Source organism: Lithobates pipiens, unplaced genomic scaffold (genome assembly GCF_037356315.1).
Source record: "Lithobates pipiens isolate NorthernLeopardFrog02 unplaced genomic scaffold, aLitPip1_a1.2 Scaffold_16, whole genome shotgun sequence".
NCBI classification, from domain to species: Eukaryota; Metazoa; Chordata; class Amphibia; order Anura; family Ranidae; genus Lithobates; species Lithobates pipiens.
In genome coordinates, this window is record NW_027507748.1 from 444,884,984 (window position 1) to 444,905,684 (window position 20,701).

General features: G+C 40.1%; 1 protein-coding gene across 1 annotated transcript in view; it reads left to right on the top strand.

Annotated features, from left to right (window-relative positions):
• The window catches only part of CRACDL (CRACD like), a 122,746-nt gene that overhangs the window by 83,308 nt on the left and 18,737 nt on the right, over positions 1–20,701 (top strand). The window contains exons 4-9 of the mRNA XM_077482745.1: positions 1,160–1,295; positions 2,446–2,595; positions 5,772–5,840; positions 11,108–11,332; positions 13,536–14,958; positions 19,509–19,690. Coding sequence (XP_077338871.1) covers positions 1,160–1,295; positions 2,446–2,595; positions 5,772–5,840; positions 11,108–11,332; positions 13,536–14,958; positions 19,509–19,690 — 2,185 coding nt within the window. The remainder of the gene's footprint in view (positions 1–1,159; positions 1,296–2,445; positions 2,596–5,771; positions 5,841–11,107; positions 11,333–13,535; positions 14,959–19,508; positions 19,691–20,701) is intronic.

Below are 20,701 nucleotides of genomic sequence, written 5' to 3' on the forward strand. Positions count from 1 at the left end.
ATTCGTGAGGTCAGACACTGATGTGGACGAGAAGGCCTAGCTTGCAGTCTCCGCTCTAATTCAAGTTCAGTTGAAGTCCAGACTGTGTGCAGGCTAGTCAAGTTCCTCCAACCCAAACTCACTAATCCATGTCTTTATGGACCTTGTTTGTGCATTGGTGCACATTGCTGTTGGAACAGGAAGGGGCCACCCCCAAACTGTTCCCACAAAGTTGGGAGCATGAAATTGTCCAACATGTCTTGGTATGCTGGCACCTTAAAAGTTCCCTTCACTGGAACTAAGGGACCAAGCCCAACCCCTACAACAACCCCACACCATAATCTCCCCTCCACCAAATAATTTGGACCAGTGTACAAAGCAAGGTGCATAAAGACATGGATGAGTGAGTTGGGGTACAGGCACTTGACTGTCCTGCACAGAATAGGGAAAGAGATGGTCAGCACTCAGGATATCCAAAAAAAAAAGTATTTCTTTATTGAGTAAACATGTTTTTCGGACATTAGTCCTTAGTCACAGCCATAGTCATGTCATCCTGAATGCCGACCATCCCTTTCCTTACTCTGGTACCTTGGAGGTAAAAGCAGCCTCAAGGTCTGAGCACCGGGCGGAACTTTTACATTGGAAGGTTGTAGCGCTTATACAACTGTCTTCCTTGGCCTGCACAAATAGAACAGAGTCCTGACCTGAACCAGATAGAACACCTTTGGGATGAATTAGAGCGGAGACTGTGAGCCAGGCCTTCTCTTCCACATCAGTGCTTCTGGAAAAAATGGTAAGTCATTTCCATAGAAACACTCCTAAACCTTGTAGACAGCATTCCCAGAATAGTTCAAGCTGTTATCACTGCAAAGGGTGGGCCAACTCATTTTGGAAACCCTATGGACTAAGACTGGGATGAAACTAAAGTTCAAGTGTGTGTAAAGGCAGGCATACTAATACTTTTGATAATATTCTGGTGAAAGGCATACACCTCAAACTAACAAAACTTATTTTGCCAAGCCAAAAGATGCTCGGAGACATTAACAAACTATTGTTGTGCAACCTGCCTGATTTTTCTTAGCTCAAGTCACAATCAAAATATTTTGTAAGATGGTAAGTTCCTGTAATCAGTTTGAGAGTTTCATTAGTTAAAGTAACATTTTGGGTCATATAATTCCAGAACTGCAACTGGAGTGTTGGGGAGCAGAGCTGTGTCACATGACAGCATCTTCATTCCAGAGATCGTACAAGAGACTACCCGACCAGTGCGTGTTTTCTCCCAGGACAATGTGTCTGACCATATCAAAGCTTTGCAGGTAGGTCACACTACAATATACTTTGTCTTTTCCTTGTTACAGAAATCTGGCACATTATTTGGATTTCAGTTGGGTCAGAGAGACTAAGTTGTAGGCTTTCTTCTCAGTCCAGCTGGAAAATACTATTGGGTACTTTAAAACCTGTACCCAGGGACAGCCTTATTCATGTGTAATCTAGGTGTTTGCACAGGACGTTATGCACAACTTGGTATGAAAGGAGCAGGGTTTCATATACGGAGTATACCATGACCCATCTTGTTTAAAAAAAAAAAAGTAAAAATAAGCTCCTGTCACCTCAACAATTGTCCTAGTTCTATTAAAGAGGAACTTTACCTATAACAACTTGATAAAACTTGATAAAGTAAGTAATATTCTTTTTAAGGAACATACATTTCTCATTAATAATTTATTCTACCAAATTTTTTTGTGCACTGTAAATTGCCTTCAACATTGCCCCTGTTTCTTCTTGCTGGATGCTGCCATTTTGCTGAAGCCCAGGGCCCCTGAGCAGCAGAAAATTATTAGGCTGTCAGCAGATTGTCCCTTAAGCCTCTAGTGGCTCTGATTTGCCAGAAAACTAGGGAGCAACTGAATATGTGCAGAGCGGGGTGAGACCATGGGGTTGATTCACTAAAACTGGAGAGTGCAAAATATAGTGCAGCTTATTATTACTTCACAGTAGGGTAAAGATCGTTTGGATGTATACCAGTGTCTGGACACTTGACTGTCAGCTTTTTTTTACAGCAAAGGGCTTTTACAGTCACCTTGGGTTGTTACTGGATAATGTAATTTCTAGCATTGAAGTGCAGCACCGAGATATTAATATAATATTAGATGAAAACTGTACACACAGTCACTGTGTTTAAGAGCTAGGCCTTGCCAACTTCATCAGGGCATGCAAAAGAGGACATGTTATGTGTGGACTTGATAGTAAAAACAAATTATTATTTGGACTGATTTCTTGAACTAGCACATACTCAGAGTTACTCATTGCAACCTTTAGTGGACAGGGATTTGATGAATCCAAGTTATCTTGCTGATCCAGCCAACCCTACCAAAACCTGATGGCATTTTGTTAGGCCCTTGACTTTATCTCTTTATCCCTATACCATTAGAATTCAGTGGCTGTAAACGTATCTGTATCTCACAGTTAAAGCTTCAATCCAATATAAGAATTGGACCACCCCCTCTTGGCTTTTTGAGTAGACGTACTGAAGATCCTGGCACTAGTTCTGAAGATGATGGATTACCAAGAAGCCCTCCTGAAATGTCTCTTATACATGGGTCCATCAAAACTAGGGTAAGTAGAAGTCAAATCAGTTTAGACGATCTAATAATGAAGATTGGTTTGTTAAAGGAATGTTGTTGGTTGTTAAAGGGATGTTTATTTTATATATATTTTTCAAGTCTTGCCACAGATTCTCAATTGGATTTAGGTCTGGATTTTGACTGGGCCATTCTAACACATGAATATGCTTTGATCTAAACCATTCCATTGTAGCGCAGGCTGTATGTTTAGGGTCGTTGTCCTGCTGGAAGGTGAATCTCCACCCCAGTTTCAAGTGTTTTGCAGACTCTAACATGTTTTCTACTAAGATTGCCCAGTATTTGGCTCCATCCATCTCCCCATCAACTCTGACCAGCTTCCCTGTCCCTGCTGAAGAAAAGCATCCCCACAACATGATACTACCACCACCATGTTTCACGGGGCGGATGGCTTGTTCATGCTGATGTGCAGTGTTAGTTTTCCGCCACACGTAGCATTTTTGCTACCTGTTTTGCTTTTAGGCCAAAAAGTTAAATTTTTGTCTCATCTGACCAGAGCACATTCTTTCACATGTTTGCTGTGTCCCCTGCATGGCTTTTTTGCAAACTGCAATGGACTTTTTATGGCTTTCTTTCATCAATGGCTTTCTTCTTGCCACTCTTCCCCTGCAGGGGTACTTACTTTTGGTGAGTGGGGTTCCTGGTGGGGGAGCACAGAAGTCACGGTGAAGATTGCACAGGAAGCACTAAAGTCACTTTATGAACTTTTTTCTGGATCTGCACTAATGAACATTTATTTGGGACTCATTTAATATTTCTTTTTGTTATTCAACATATATTTTTATACATTTTTTCTGAACTTTATTTTTATTTTTATTTTTATTTTTATTTTTATTTTTATTTTTATTTATATTTTATTTTTTATTTTTATTTTTATTTCTATTTGTATTTGGTATTATTCACAGGTTTATAAGCGATTTTTTATCTTTTTGGGTTCTCATTACTAGGGGTCGTGCTATATTATTAGGTTTTCATACTACCCCCTGTGTGTATAGATATATACATTTTTCACTTGGTATTGTCATGTTTTTGGTTTTTTAGTTTTTGCACATTTTTTCACATTTAGTTATTGGGCTATATATTTTTGTCACCAAACACTGATATAGTGTACCTATGTGATTTCAGGTTGATAGGTTCATTATTGATTGATACATTATATATACACTTTTGTCACTAAACACTGGTTTAGTGTACTTATGGGATTTCAGGTTAATAGGTTTTACTATTGAATGACACATTATATATATATATGTTTGCATATATGCGATTTGAGTCATAATCGCAGTGGGTCACACATTTAGTCTGTTACACGTGGGATCTTACGATTTTTTGGTTAATTTTTGGAGTTTTTTTGGGATTGAGGTTCTTGCATTATACTCAGTGGGGAGTTTTTTGGCCTATCTCAGCACTGATATGTTTCTGTGATGAATCACAGTTAGCATTATCAGTTTCTGATATCAGAATCTCCGCTGGTTTGGAGACATACTATATAACTTGTTTGATTATTAGTCCCTGATATTAGAATTTCAGCTCTTGAAACCAGAATTTCTGCTGGTTTGGAGACATATTACACATATTGTTTGATATAATATTTTCTGGGTGAAGCTGTGTTTTTCTGTATTCATTCCTGGGTTCATTAGTATAAGGTATAGGGAGGCTATTGGGTTCTTCAGATAAAAACCCTGGCTTTCACCTACATCTATCCTTTATGAGTCCAGATGGAATGAGAACCTGTTTTTAGGTAGCGCCATTTTACCCCGGTTGCTATAATAATATTTTCACTCTTCCATAAAGGCCAGATTTGTGGAGTGCACGACTAATAGTTGTCCTGTGGACAGATTCTCCCACCTGACCTGTGGATCTCTGCAGCTCCACCAGAGTTACCATGGGCCTCTTGGCTGCTTCTCTAATTAATGCTCTCCTAGCCCAGCCTGTCAGTTTAGGTGGACAGCTATGTCTTGGTAGGTTTGTGGATGATGGATTGAACAATGCTCCGTGAGATGTTCAAAGCTTGGCTTTTTTTTTTTTAAAACCTAACCCTGCTTTAAACTTCTCCACAACTTTATCCCTGACCTGTCTGATGTATTCCTTGGCCTTCATGATGCTTTTTGTTCACTAAGGTTCTCTAACAAACCTCTGAGAGCTTCACAGAACAGCTGTATTTATACTGAGATTAAATTACACACAAGTGGACTCTATTTACTAATTAGGTGGCTTTTGAAGGTAATTGGTTCCACTAGATTTTAGTTAGGGGTATCAGCGTAAAGGGGGCTGAATACAAATGCACGCCATACTTTTATTTATTTGTAATACATTTTGAAAACCATTTATCATTATCCTTCCACTTCACAATAATGTGCCACTTTGTGTTAGTCTAGTACAAAAAATCCCAAGAAAATACATTTACAATTTGGGTTACAACATGACAAAATGTGGAAAAATGTCAAAGAGTATGAATTAAAGGCACTGTATCAGCATAGAAAACCCTTATATTTGTACAATAACTTTTTAACTACGGTGTGCCTAATATTAGGCATACCTGCTACTCATGCTGGAATTGAAGGGAAACAGTATAAACATAGAAATAAGGAATGGTCAAAAGATATAATAGTGGAGTTGGGAAATGAGGGGAGTGGGAGAAAGAGGGAGGAAGATGGCGAGGAGAGAGAGAGAAAATAATTTACAGTAGTTGTTTTGGTAACTACAGTATATGTATTCAGACTTTTATTTTTACAAATAAACATTTCATTATTTGACAAAGGATCCCCAGAGCACCGTGGCATATTTCATTATTTGCTATTTATGTAATATCTTTTTCCAGACAAGATTTGCACAGCTTTCACCCAGCGTTAAAAAATGTGAGAATCTTGTGTGAAAACATTTATAAATAGACTCCTTTAATGATGAGTGCATATGACACTGGTGTCACAGAATAGTTTTTTATGTTATATTCGAGTGAACAATAATATTAGAATTTGCATACTTTTCTATAATATTATTATGCTTAATAATGAAGTAATCATTTTTATTTATTTCTCAATAAAATAAACCAAATAGAGTTTCTGGTTTTGAATGTGAAACCTCTTTGTCTTGTAGTTGATATTCGCATAATATGATAAATAATAATAGATTTTGTATTCCCTGCTTTAGTTTTCTGACATCCATAGACATCACAGTTCTCTGAGCTTAGGTGGAACGGGCAGTGAAGAAGATGAACAGGTAGTATATCTTTATGGTCCTTAATGTATTGTAATACATTTAATTTACTTTTAACATGTTTTCCAATGGGGGCATTCGTGCAAGCTCAATTCCGAGGCCCAATCTCTACGTCCTTAGACAAAGACTGTAGGGCTCAGCCCCTGTTCCCTCATCACAGGATTTTACTGGCTCCTGCTGCTATAAATCTTCCTTGTGAGGAGGGAGAGGGTGGAGAGAGACGCTGCTCTTGGGCACAGGGCTGGATCGAGATAGGGCTCAGGTAAGTATAAGGGGGTAAGTAATGTGCACAAGTCGGGAATATTGCTGCGTTTGAGGTTTGCGAAAGAGCTTAATTTAGCTTGAAACGCATCACCTTTTAATGTTCCTCTCATACCTGTGATGACAATTTAATGCTTCAATAAAGATACCAAGAACTGCAGAAATATCCTGGTCTGTGCATGTTACTGAATCTCACAGATGAGCTTTGCAGCACCATGTGAGAGTCGATCACTCACCTACAGAAGCTTCACTTTGGGTTTACTAAGTATAAGGGGAGGCTGGGGGGGATCCTGGACACAGAAGTTTCTTACCTTAAGGCAAAGAAGCCTTAATGCCGCATACACACGACCGGACTTTCTGGCAGACGAGGTCCGACGGTCTTCCCGACGGACTTTCGGCGGAGTTCCGATGGACTTTCTGGACTAACGTAAGTCCGTTCCTTTTGAACGTGATGACGTAAGACAGGGCTAAAAAAGGAGGTTCAATAGCCAGTAGCCAATAGCTTCCCTTGCGTCATATTTGGTCCGTGGGACCAGCATATAGACCAGGGATATGCAATTAGCGGACCTCCAGCTGTTGCAAAACTACAAGTCCCATCATGCCTCTGCCTCTGGGTGTCATGCTTATGGCTGTCAGAGTCTCGCTATGCCTCATGGGACTTGTAGTTCTGCAACAGCTGGAGGTCCGCTAATTGCATATCCCTGATATAGACAAACGGTTTTCCCAATAGAAATTGAATCTGTTGGACAGATTTGAAACATGTTCTATTTCTAGGTCCGTCTGATTTTTTTTAACGAAAAACAATCGGATTAGCCCACACATGATCAGATTGTCTGACGGACTGATTACGTCAGACCTAGTCTGCCGCATGTCCGGTCGTGTGTACACGGCATAAGGCTTTAGAACCACTTTAAATCTTGTTCTTTTGTCAGGAGTGGAAGAAAGTCTATGTTTAGTATACAGTAGACTGTGAACAGTTCTTTGTTACATAGCATGAAGTCTGACGTTCCATCATGGTATTATTCTGCTTATTAAAGTAGAATAGATTTTAGTAACAGTGTAGATTTATACATTATATTTATAATTCAGATCTCAATAAGAATTTTTAATGGCTTCAAAATGCCAGTAACAGTTTAAAAACATTTATTATATGCACAAGGGTGTACTAATAATAAATGTCAAGGTGTAGTTGAGATAAGATAGCCTACCCACACTAAGTAATGTTTCATACAGACTAGCTGTGCACAAATTGGGTGGGTTAGAAAACTCAGTAAGTAATATTTGGCTGTACTGACTCTAAAAGATTCTTTAACCACTTGCCACCCGCCATATAGCAAAATTACGGTGGCAAAGTGGTTTTAATATCCTGACCGGACGTCATATGACATGATTAGGATATTAAGCTGCTGCGCGCCCCCGGGGGCGCGCATCGTGGCGATCGTTGTTGCGGGGTGTCAGTCTGACACCCCGCAACTACGATCTCGGTAAAGAGTCTCCGACGGAGACTCTTTACCACGTGATCAGCCGTGTCCAATCACGGCTGATCACAGTGTAAATAGGAAAAGACGGTGATCGGCTTTTCCTCACTTGCGTCTGTCAGACGCGAGTAGAGCAGAGCCGATCAGCTGCTCCTCTGACAGGGGGGGTCTGTGCTGATCGATTATGAGCACAGCCCCCCCGAGGATGCCCACACTGGACCACCAGGGATGCCACCAGACCACCAGGGGATGCCCAGCACCAGGTATGCCCCCCTAGACCACCAGGGATGCCAGCCAGTGCCCATAATGAATGCCAATCAGTGCCCATAATGGATGCCAATCAGTGCCCACAATGGGCATCACTGATTGGCATGCATTATTGTTTGGCATCCATCCCTACAATACTTTAAATTACAATGCCGCCTATCAGTGTCCATCCATGCCACCTATCAGTGCCCATCCTAGCTGCCTATCAGTGCCCATCCATGCCCAATCCGTGCCACCCATCCGTGCCACCTATCCATGCCCATCCGTGCCGCCTATCCGTGCCGCCTATCCATGCCCATTTGTGCCACCTATCCATGCCACCAATCCGTGCCACCTATTCATGACAATCCGTGCCACCCATCAGTGCCTATTTGTGCCACCTATCAGTGTCTGTGTCGCATATCAGTGCCACCTATCAGTGGCACTTCATTGGTGCCACCTCATCGGTGCCTATCAGTGCCCGTCACTGCAGCCCCGTCAGTGCCCATCAGTGAAGGAGAAAGCATACTTATTTACAAAGTTTTGTTACTGAAACAAAAAAAAACATGTTTTTTTTTCAAGATTTTCGGTTTTTATTTGTTTAGCAGAAAATAAAAATCCTAGAGTCGATCAAATACCACCAAAAGAAAGCTCTATTTGTGGGAACAAAATGCGACAGCGCTGAGAGCTCAAAATTGGTCTGGGCAGGAAGGTGTATAAGTGCCCTGTATTGAACTGGTTAAAGTATAACTAAAGGCAAAATTTTATGGGGGTTTTTTTTTATTTTGGACATAATGGAGAAGGATTAGAACACCTGTCAAGTTTTTATTGCTTTCTGTGCCCCCGTTAGGGAGATTCTCATTTTCTTCTTTTTCATTCTTACTGTAATCACGAAACTGAAAAAAAAATCTTAATTTATGCTGTCTCCAGAGCAGTAATATATTGGAAATCTTCCAATGGGGACAGTTCAGATGACCTTGATGACAACTAAGGATTCCTATACTTTGGAGGGATTTCCTATCACTTCCTGTTTTGGCTATGGGATAGGAAGTTAATGTATATGTGAAACCTTACCTTGTAAAACAACCCATTCCGTTTCTAAAAGAAATCAAAGGCTAACATTTGTGTAAATATACAGTTTTGTAAATATTTGATTATATCTTTTCATGTGACAACACTGAAGAAATGACACTTTGCTACAATGTAAAGTAGTAAGTGTACAGCCTGTATAACAGTGTAAATTTGCTGTCCCCTCAAAATAACTCAACACAGCCATTAATGTCGAAACCGCTGGCAACAAAAGTGAGTACACCCCTAAGTGAAAATGTCCAAATTGGGCAAAAAGTGTCAATATTTTTTGTGGTCACCATTATTATACAGCACTGCCTTAACCCTTTTGGGCATGGAGTTCACCAGAGCTTCACAGGTTGCAACTGGAGTCCTCTTCCACTCCTCCATGATGACATCACGGAGCTGGTGGATGTTAGAGACCTTGCGCTCCTCCACCTTCCGTTTGAGGAGGCCCCACAGATGCTCAATAGGGTTTAGGTCTGGAGACATGCTTGGCCAGTCCATCGGCTTTACCCTCAGCTTCTTTAGCAAGGCAGTGGTCATCTTGGACATGTGTTTGGGATCGTTATTATGTTGGAGTACTGCCCTGCGGCCCAGTCTCTGAAGGGAGGGGATCATGCTCTGCTTCAGTATGTCACAGTACATGTTGGCATTCATGGTTCCTTCAATGAACTGTAGCACCCCAGTGTTGGCAGCGCTCATGCAGCCCCAGACCATGACACTCCCACCACCATGCTTGACTGTAGGCAAGACACTCTTTGTACTCCTCCTCACCTGGTTGCCACCACACATGCTTGACACCATCTGAACCAAATAAGTTTATCTTGGTCTCATCAGACCACAGGACAAGGTTCCAGTAATCCATGTCCTTAGTCTGCTTGTGTTTACCTGTATGTGGGCTTACTTGTTCATCATCTTTAGAAGAGGCTTCCTTCTGGGATGACAACCATGGAGACCAATTTGATGCAGTGTGCGGCGTATGGTCTGAGAACCGACAGGCTGACCCCCCACCCCTTCAATCTCTGCAGCAATGCTGGCAGCACTCATATGTCTATTTTGTAAAGACAACCTCTGGATATGACGCTGGGCACGTGCACTCAACTTCTTTAGTTGACCATGGCAAGGCCTGTTCTGAGTGGAACCTGTCCAGTTAAACCGCTGTAAGGTCTTGGCCGCTGTGCTGCAGCTCAGTTTCAGGGTCTTGGTAATTTTCTTATGGCCTAGGCCATCTTTATGTAGAGCAGCAATTCATTTTTTTCAGATCCTCAGAGAGTTCTTTGCCATGAGGTTCCATGTTGAACTTCCAGTGACCAGTATGAGAGAGTGAGAGCGATAACACCAAATTTAACACCCCTGCTCCCCATTTTCACCTGAGACCTTGTAACACTAATGAGTCACGTGACACAGGGGGAGGGAAAATGGCTAATTGGGCCCAATTTGGACATTTTCACTTAGGGGTGTACTCACTTTTGTTGCCAGTGGTTTAGGCATGAATGGCTGTGTTGAGTTATTTTGAGGGGACAGCAAATTTACACTGTTATACAAGGTGTACACTCACTACTTTACATAGTAGTAAAATGGAATTTCTTCAGTCTTGTCACATGAACAGAATAAAATATTTACAAAAATGTCAGGGGTGTACTCACTTTTGTGAGATACTGTAAATTAAAGATATAATTTCTTTTTTTATTAGTGATCACATAATCTGTTCTCAGCTGCATAACCTCAGAGAGGTGGAGGCAGAGAAACAGCAGAACACTGATCTCCACAGTGAATGGCTGTGCAGGGGTGGGGGTTTCAGCAGAAGTCTGATTGTTGGAGGTGCTGACATTACTTTGGAAACAAAATGAGACAACACATTATTATAAAAACTACATTTTGAGGACTGTCAGGGTTTACTTTGCTCTTTGGTGTGTAAGTACAGTGGTACCTTGGTATTGAATAATTTAAAACCAATTTTAAAAAAAATAACACATAAATTTGTTTCTATATATTAAGGATAAAAACCCAGATGTAATACTACCATTTTAGCAGATATGATGTAGAACCACAGACATAAGAACAGCCTAAGTTTAGTTTGCAGGAGTTGAGTTGTTTGATTTCTCTTATAGATGCCCATAGGTTAAAAGGCTTTCTGTCCAGTTGAAATATCACAAATTTCAGTAATGTTCTATAAAATACTAAATTAGGATGTACCTTTTTTTGACCACTTAGAATTCATCTGAGACATCCTCAAGACCTCTCTCTCCAGAAGAAAATGCACCAAAGGATACATCTAAAGGCTTAGTTGAAAGAAGAGACAGCGAGATCCTCTCTCCATCTGCAGATTTCAACAATCCACCTCAGTTTTCTTCCTTTCTAGACAACTCGGCTGCTAGACATAGGCTGTCAGTGAAGCCTAGAAATCAAAGGTTAAGCAAAACAAGGAGGCCTTCTGCGGTAATTACATAAATTACATGCTTTCCAATGGTGCATTAATATTATTGGGTTGTGTAATTGTAATTTGTTGTCAGTTAAATATTAGGAGTTTATGTATAAAAAAATTTGCATTGCAAATGTCTAAGCATTCACACAAAAGTCACGAATAATACCCGTAATATTTGTAATGTGTGAAATGTCAGTTTCTATAGCCTTTAACAGGACAAATTAAGCATTCCCTAACATTTGATCCTAAGAGAAAAAAAGCCTTAAAAACATTTGACTATCAGTGTTAAAGAACATTCAACCAATAGAGAAAATAGCTTAAGGCCTCTTTCACATGGGCTTTACGATCATGTCAGCCTGTCAGTTTTTCGAGTAGACCTGATTGGAAGCTCAATGCAGTCCTATGGACAGGTGGATGTAAATGGACTTGTGTCCTTTTACACCCACCTACATCTAAGTTTATCCAGGTCCACAAAAAAAAAGGATTGCATTCTTTTCCATTTTTCTGGACCTAAACGTGACAGAACAGAGATAGCCTGAGGTAGCCTGATGTAAACCGACACAAGCCTATTTACATATGGCTGCTCATAGAGCCATCACGGGTTTGCCAGTGTCCCCCGGGCACAAACTGAACAGGCAAGGATTTAAAAAATCTGACAACACAGTTACCTTGTGAAAGAGCCCTACACTATATGCTAAAAACATTCAACCAGAAGAGGAAATAATATGAGACTTCGGTACAGTGTACAATGTTTATAAACTCCAAACAGCTGAACAAATGAGTTTTAAAGGGGGCTTCCAGATTCCTATTTTTTACACTATATCTTTGTTTACATTCACTTGTTAGGCAGGAATCCTCAACTGATAGCTGAATGTGTCGTGCTGGTATGAGTCACTGGATGTAAGGACGCCGGTAGGTGCCAGCTCCCTAACAACCAGGAGGTTAGCTCAGCCTATCACCTATTCATTTGGCTTTTTGCACAGAAATCTCCATAGGCTCTAAACAGTGCAGAGAATGTTCTTAGCCTATAATGTTAAAGGGGTTGTAAAGGTAAACATTTTTTCACCTTAATGAATTATATGCATTAAGGTGAAAAAACATCTGACAGTGCCGCCCCCCCGTTTTACTTACCTGACCCCTAAAAAGTCCCACGCTCGCCTCTGACATCCTCTTTGCCGCTCAGCCTGGCCGTTGATAGCCTAGAGTGGATGGATTGAAAGCAGCGCAGCCATTAGCTCGCACTGCTGTCAATCACATCCAATAATGCGACACTGTATCATGGGAGCACGCCCACAAGTATTTATCACCATGTGAGGGAGCTCACATGAACGTAAGAACTATTTGCGAGGGGGAAGCAGAGACAGCCGCCGAGGGACCCCAGAAGAGGAGGTTCGGGGCCACTCTGTGCAAAACGAACTGCACAGTGGAGGTAAGTATAACATGTTTATTATTTTAAAAAAATTACCTTTACAACCCCTTTAAGATCTTTTCTCTCTTGGTAAATGTTCTTAAACTTGTAGCCCTGGTTCACAGCAAATGCTGCTTTGCAATTGTGCTACTTCACAGCACAATTTCAAAGCTGCCGGTCAGTGCAATTTCTGGTGTGGCTTGCTGAAATCTGTGGGACTTCATGCACAGATGTTAATGCAAGTCGCACCTGAAATTGCCAAAAATAGTATAGGAAACTTTTCAAAGTCGGTGCAAGTTAAAGTTGCACCGATTTCAACAGTTCCATAGCCAGAAATAGGTTGTGACTTTGATCTGTCAAATCACATGACAAGTCGCACCAGTGTGAATGGAGGCTTATGGTTAAATGTTCTTAATGGCTGTTTTCTCTTAGGATTGAATGAGAAGGAAATGTTTTATTTGCCCGTGCAACAAGTCCACAAGTAGAAACTGACACTGCACACATTATTAACATTATAGGTACTTTTCGCTACTTTTGCAAATAAATATAATTATTTATATATGTTTATGTGTCATATTCAATGCCACACCCAAAAAATAAAAATTGTCCTTGGTGCAGAGGCAGGCACAATGATTTTGTTAATTTAAAAAAAACTGCCAATGACAAAAATCTATAACTTGGTAAATAATGGCCTTGCCTCAGTGCAACCTGCTCCTTATTTTTTTGCTTGCTACCAATAGCGCTGTAGTGGGTTTTTTTTTTAAGTTAAGGTTTAAAAATAGTAACAGCTTTGGTTTTCCCTTCCTCAGGGGTTGCAAGAAGAATCTTTTGTTGGTTTGAACTTTATGGAAGAGGAAGCTGTTACGGAACCTAGTCCAGAAAAAACTGACAGCTCTACTGCAGACATCTTGACTCCTAATAAAGATGATTGTGACAATGATAGCAGTCCAAGTGCAAATTCCACATTACTGAATGTAGAAGAAAAGAAAGAAGTGTTTGCTAAGATTACAGCACTAAGTGAATCACAAACTCTCCAAGAAAAACTGCAAGACCCAAAGGCTGAACTCAGATTGCAGTCTGAAAATATTCAAAGTGCACCAACTGTAGCACTGGGAGAACAGATTAAAGTGTCCGATGAATTGGCGGGTGGGCCAGATTTAAAGGCAAAGGAAATTACCTCTAGCAACCTATCTCCCATCCTGAAAAATGCATCACCCATATCCCCTTTACCTAGTAGCAAAAAACAATCAATAAAAACTGTCAAAAGCCCTGGAGACAACCATGAAAACCAACCTAATACACAGGAAATAGCTGGCCCAGTAAAGACTTCTCCCTCAGCTCACTTCGAAGAGTCTCTGCCGTTTAGAAGAAACCTTTTCCGACATTCACTTTCTGAAAGGAGTCAGAATACCTCAGAGCAACTCTTATCAGATAAGGAAAACAATAACAAGCTTGGCAATTCGGAAAAAAGGGCAGAAAGATCCCCTACAGAGGCAGGTAATCAGAGAAAATTCTCTGTATCATCTGCTTGGGAAAGGCCTCGGACTAATAGTTTTAATCTGAAAGCAAATTCTGAGGGTGATGCGGAAAAAGCAACAAAATTGTCTCTTCCAAAGCCTGGCTTGTCTAAACCTGAGAATATGAAAGAAGACAAAACTGCTGCTACTCCCCAAACGGAAAATAAACTCACAGGTAGGAAAAAGGAGACTTTGGCTGACCCTGAGGCCGCACCTTCAGACAAGCCTTTCTCTAGTAACATTACCTCAGTCCAGAGCACAGTGCCAGCTACCAGTGATTTGTCATTGGCAACAGACATACAGACAGCTACTGAGGACAAGAACCCTTTTTTTAAGTTAAGACCCACATCGCTATCCTTAAGATACAGGGAAGGCATGAGCCCAGTCACTACCACTGTGAAAAGACACAGTGCGGAACTTAAACAGGAAAAAACAGGATTTGTATCATTGTCCAAAGATGAAGTACAAGAAGCTGGGCATGTAGACCCCACTGCCAGCTCTAAAATTGAGATCAAAGAAGATGCCATTGAAGTGGCACAGACTAAACCACCACTACCCAAAAAACCTGTACTGCAAAACATTACAGTTGCAGACAATAACACAAATAAAGAAATGGCAGAAAAGGAGCCCGGTCAAGAGAAAAAGTCAAAATCATCTGAGGTGATAAATGAAAGAAGAATGTCAGAGAGAAGACCGAGTTTGCAGAAAAGTATTGGTAAGCTCTAACTTATACCGGTAGTATATGTCTCTGATTCTAAGCGTATCTAAACCCAAAAATCTCCCACTTTTTTTTACCTGGTTATTCTGAAATCACATACTTCCAGTTCCATTATTTCTACGCTTTCTTCTCCTTTGTGTCTATGGAGGGAGTCATGATCGTCACACAGGTTGCCCTTCAAAAATGTCATGGTTCATGTCCACATTATAGTGGATTGATGGGACTAGTAGTGTACACTAAAAAAAGGTTATTTTTTTTAATAATAAAATGTTATTGAGTGATATAACACAAGGACAATAGCCAAAGAGAACATTTCAAAATAATACTGCAGGTACAGTGGCATACTTAATAACATGTAGAGTACAATCTACACACAACGGTTCTTAGTGCTTTCTGTTCATTGCACAAGAAGTGTCAAGAACACTGAATTCCTGGCAAAGTCAGTAGGTATTTTCTACACTTGAGTTAGTGGTGCTCAAGATGAACAGCAACAAGGAGAAAAAGAGGGTTAAAAAGTCATGAGAGAGATCGTCTAAGAGTAGTATTCAGATGTACTTATGTGAAAAGGATGGCAAAAAACTGTAGTAAGGTAGAGAATATGACTGTCTCCAACCAAAGGGCCATTGCACTCGATGGCCCTCAGGGTTTTCCAAAAATTATTCCACTGCTCTATGTTGCAATCAGATCTGGTGAACAATGGTGAAAGGGATAATGCCTCAAAATGAACCAATGTGTGGTAAGCAAAGGCAACATTAAATAAAAACATGCTTCCAAGTGGATTCTTTAGGAAGGTTGGTATTTATTGATCATTAAAACAGGTTCAAGCACCTTCAATGCATGTTGTAGCTCACCTTTTCCTGACAAAGTGATTAATAAACAGCCATGTAACCTGTTGATGGTGTTTTAAAGCTTTATGATCAATAAGTACCAATCTCCCTGAAGAATCCACTTCTTCTTTTATTGGGTGCCTCTGTTGAGCACACATTGGTTTAATTTTAGGGCCTTATCTTTTTTTTTTTTACCATTTTTTATATTTGCTGAAAATGTTCTTAGCCTGAAAAATGAAACTTATGGAGACACAATATTTAGGGACTGGTAAGGTGTACATGTGGTTGCTGTTACAGCCTTGCACGATTGGAAATTTGTAAATAAGGATTGTTGATAAAGTCATCACTAGTTTATATCTTAACAAACCTTCAGCTGAGCCAAGCTTTCATGTTTAGAACCAAATCTATCAGCTGAGGTGGATCATGGAAGTACTGCATGTCAGCCTGTCCTTGTTGGTGTTGGGCATCTATAGAGTGTCTTTTGCAATAGAGTGGTTTTTGCAATTATGGCTAAAGATTTTTACAGCTGAACTCAGAATACAGTCTGAAGATATTCTAAGTGCACCAATTGTAGCCCTGGGAGAGGAGATCAGTGTGTCTAATGAAGTGGTAGGTGAGTCAGATTTAATAGGAAATGAAATGACCTCTAGCAATCTGTCTACCATTGTAAAAAATGTATCACCCATTTATTTACCCGGTAGGAAAAAGCAAACAATAAACATTGTCAAAGTCCCTGAGACAATAATGAAAATCATTTTACTACACATGAAATAGCTAGGCCAGTAAAGACTACTCCCTCACCTCTCATCCCTTCTATATTCGCTCTAGTATTAATGTTCAGCTGAGCCAAGCTTTCATGTTTATTATTAAAGCTATATTCTGCTGCATTACTGCAGTGGATCGGAAATAAAATATATATTTTTTTACATGAGGCGATGACCTTAAAATATCATGTACCTCCATCGCTATTAATGGCATGTATTATCATGCATTATCTTTTTACTAGGGCTGTTACTGATTAAAAATTTTGTGTTCAATGAATTAAAAAAATTTTAATCGACTAATTTCGATTCATTATAACGCACATACAGATCCTACTACTTTTAGCTGATCTCCTTGCATTGCAACTCTGCATTAGTCAGTAGTAAATGTGGTATACATCATATACAATCTACGACACTAGTTAGTTTCCACAATCCATGACTTAACTTCACAGTTCACACAAATACATTTTAAATGCAAACTGTAGCACTGACGTAAATCATTTTTTTTACCACAGTAGCATGTCAATCCCTCCACCTCCGGTCTAACTAATCACTCTCACCTTGTGGCATGAACCATAAGTCCATGAAAAATATCTCACTGCTTAAATATGAGATTAAATTTTTGTGTTTAAACACAAACTACTCACATAAAGATGATAAAAACACAGCATGTGAAGCCGACAATCGTGTTAGTTCCATAGGGCAGCAGTGGGTGGCGTCATGCATAGCTCCTCCCTTGTATGCGTTACATTCAATCGGAACTTCAACATCACCAGACTCCGGTGACGTCGATGTCCGTGACGTCATCGGAGCTCCGATGGAACTCCCTGAAGACCCGGAAGCCAGCGGAGAGGTGAGTACCGATTAAAAGAATTTTGATCGTTCAAAAAAATGTATCGATTAATCAAGGAATTAATCTTTAATTTCCACAGCTCTACTTTTTACCCATGTTATTGATCTTATTAATTAATAAATCTCTTTCTATACAATCATCGTACTCCTTTGCAGCCACGTGCTTGATTTAAAGTCCCACCTCCTGTCCTTCCCCCCTTTTCTTTGCAGTGGATTGGAGTCGACAGTAATGGGTGGAGTGGTGTATGGGCTTCTTAGACATGTGGAGTATGGTGACTGTCCTAATTCCATTGGTGATACCTACTCTGAATAAAGGCTTTTGCAGCTGCTTAAGAGTTTCATATTTCATTCATATTATTACTTCTTTTTAATACAAAAAAAAGCGTAATAATATTCTGTAAAATGAGAATTGTTTGGTACATATGTTTTGAAAAGACAGCTAAGTTAACAGTCCAGTGTTTGCCATATTGCTCATTGTAATGTGATTATAGATCACAAATCCTGGGCTGACAGGTATGCAAATGGTACAATTAGTCACACTTAACAGAAGGTGCACATTTCCATAAAGGTTTTACAAAATGTCAATATAATTTTAGAATTCATGAACAACAAACACCCTGCTGACTGTCTCATTCCCTTTAAATTATTTTAGCAATTTGTAACCAGTAATGGTAGTGAATATAAATTAGGCATTGTAGGTTGATAGAATACATTCGCAATAAAATACCCTTATTATGAACATTCTTGCAGATAACTCTATTGTTTGGGCTGCATTGGTATGTTTAATTTCACCTGAATGGACTTAAAACAAGAAAGATGTACACACAGATTACAGTCTGATTGTAGGATTTCTGTATGAACCCCTGCAGTCTTACCAACAACTATATAAGGGCCTAAAAATCCAAATTGAATGAATGTCTTGTCGGGCAGGCTATCACACTGCGTAGATGTTCAATTGATGATTGCAATGGTTGCAGTGTGTATAGTTAGTTTAAATCTGCACAAAACTGAAACGTTAGAGCCTGTGCTAGGGGTTATAATATATCTCCATGGCTCCAGTAGCAATTTCATCATGTAAGAATGCCATGGCAACATATTTACACTAAACTGTATGTGACTATTCAAAGCAAGTCAGCAATGCATGCTGGGAAGTTTCCAAGGTGATGAATAAGGCTCTTGGAATTGCTTTATTATTAATATTTTTATTTGTGGCAAGGTAACTAAGAAGGCCATATACAATGAGACTAAGGGAAAGACAATGTATTTACCATATTTAAGCTAACAAGGGTGACTTTATGGGCATGTATTTAGGGTGACAGTTATTTCACCTTGGGGGTTGATTTACTAAAACTAAAGAGTGCAAAATCTGGTGCAGCTGTGCATGGTAGCCAATCAGCTTCTAACTTTAGCTCAGTCGATTAAGCTGGAAGCTGATTGGTGTCTGTGCAAAGCTTCACCAGATTTTGCACTCCCCAATTTTAGTACATCAACCCCTTATGTGTTCTTAACCATCATGTCAAGACTTCTGCAATCAATGCAGCTAAGCACACGGTGTGTATGACTGTGTTCAGCCCAGAGAGATGCACACTTGCTGTACACTATCAAAACTAAAGGACACAAGAGAGGGTTATTTATGAAAGGCAAATCTACTTTGCACTGCAAGTGCACTTGGAAGTGCAGTCGCTCTAAATCTAAGGGGTAGATCTGAAATGAGAGGAAGCTCTGCTGATTTTATCATCCAATCATGTGCAAGCTAAAATTCATTTATTTATTTTTTTCCTTGCATGTCCCCCTCAGAGCTACAGCGACTTTACTTCCAAGTGCACTTGCAGTGCAAAGTGGATTTTCCTTTATTAAATAACCCCCAGTGTCTGTTTATCTTCTTTCAAGGCTTATACTTGGGTGTGTACTAACCCTCTACACACTTTGAGCAGAGCTTCATTCTCCAAACACCAAGCCAAGGTCCCCCATTGTAGTCAAAGGAGATTTCTGAGTGTTTTCTGCTGTAAATAGGAACTTGAAGAATTAATAAATTTCTGATGGTTTGATTGCTTTTTACACTGGAATGCTTTAATATGCTGGCTGTCTGATTTTATGTTACCAGATAACATCCCTCCTGCTGTCGTGCCAGCAGAACCTGTTAAGGGAGGTGAGAACAAAGTGAATCAGCCTTCTTGGATGTCCATGGCAAGACAGAAACAGCTCAGCTTTAAGGATGAAGACCCCATCTACAAACAAAGGACTGTAAACCAAGAGGCTGACAAACAGAACAAAGAAAAGACAGAGGTGATTTGCTTACCATGCAGACTGCATTTATTAATAGAACCCTAACTGTTGGGTGACAACTGTTGTTTGGGTCTCTGTGTGAAAGATACTTCCTCATTCATCACAGCTTAGCCTTTATTATAGAGACAGAAATGCTGAGAAAAGTTTCAGTAATTAAACGGAAACTCCCCTATCAGTAAACTTCTGAAGGGTGGTGAGTTGATTGTCCAGTAAACTGCGATTAGCACTTATTGTATATCATTCCTCTTTGAATCAATTTGTTGAATAGCTCATGTCATGCACTCGCCTAAGAAAGGTGCATTGGGTAGTAATGGGTACACATCGCTCAAGAGGCAGCCTGCAAGATCCAGAGCTGTCTAGGCAAACCTGGGTGCCTGCTTAGTCCGCAGCCAACTGAGTACATATGAAGGAAGAAAAGTGTGCGGCACACCCAGGAATAAAAGTAATTCCTTTATTTGATATCCATTTAAAAGTTACATGATGACATACACAAGCCCACAACCGATCAGTAGACGCGTTTTACACTCCTGTGCTTATTCATTACTTAGTAATGAGTATTAATGAGTAAGTAAAGAAGTGCAAGACGCGTCTATGAATCGGTTGTGGGTTATGTGCATGTCATCATGTAACTTTTAAATGGATATTGAATTAAGGAATTACTTTTATTCTTGGATGTGCCGCACACTTTTCTTCCACTTACATACACAGGTTAAGTTTTTTTTTCTGTTCAACCCAGCTGACTGAACGAAAACAGAAAAAACTGAGGAGGTCGCTGTACTAACTATGCAATGTTAATATAGCTATCTCCCTCACTGTGCTATTGTGTTCTGATGGCAAACGCCAGTGCTCGCAGCCATTGGTTTTCCAGCATGCTCGTTTGACAGAAGCCAGTCATGCAATTGACTTCTGTCAGACAAGCAGTTGTACACACGGGTCGACCGCTGACCAGTTTCTACTGTAATGGCTGATTGCAGCCGGTATTCAGCATGTGTGTGCAGAGCTTAGGGGGTC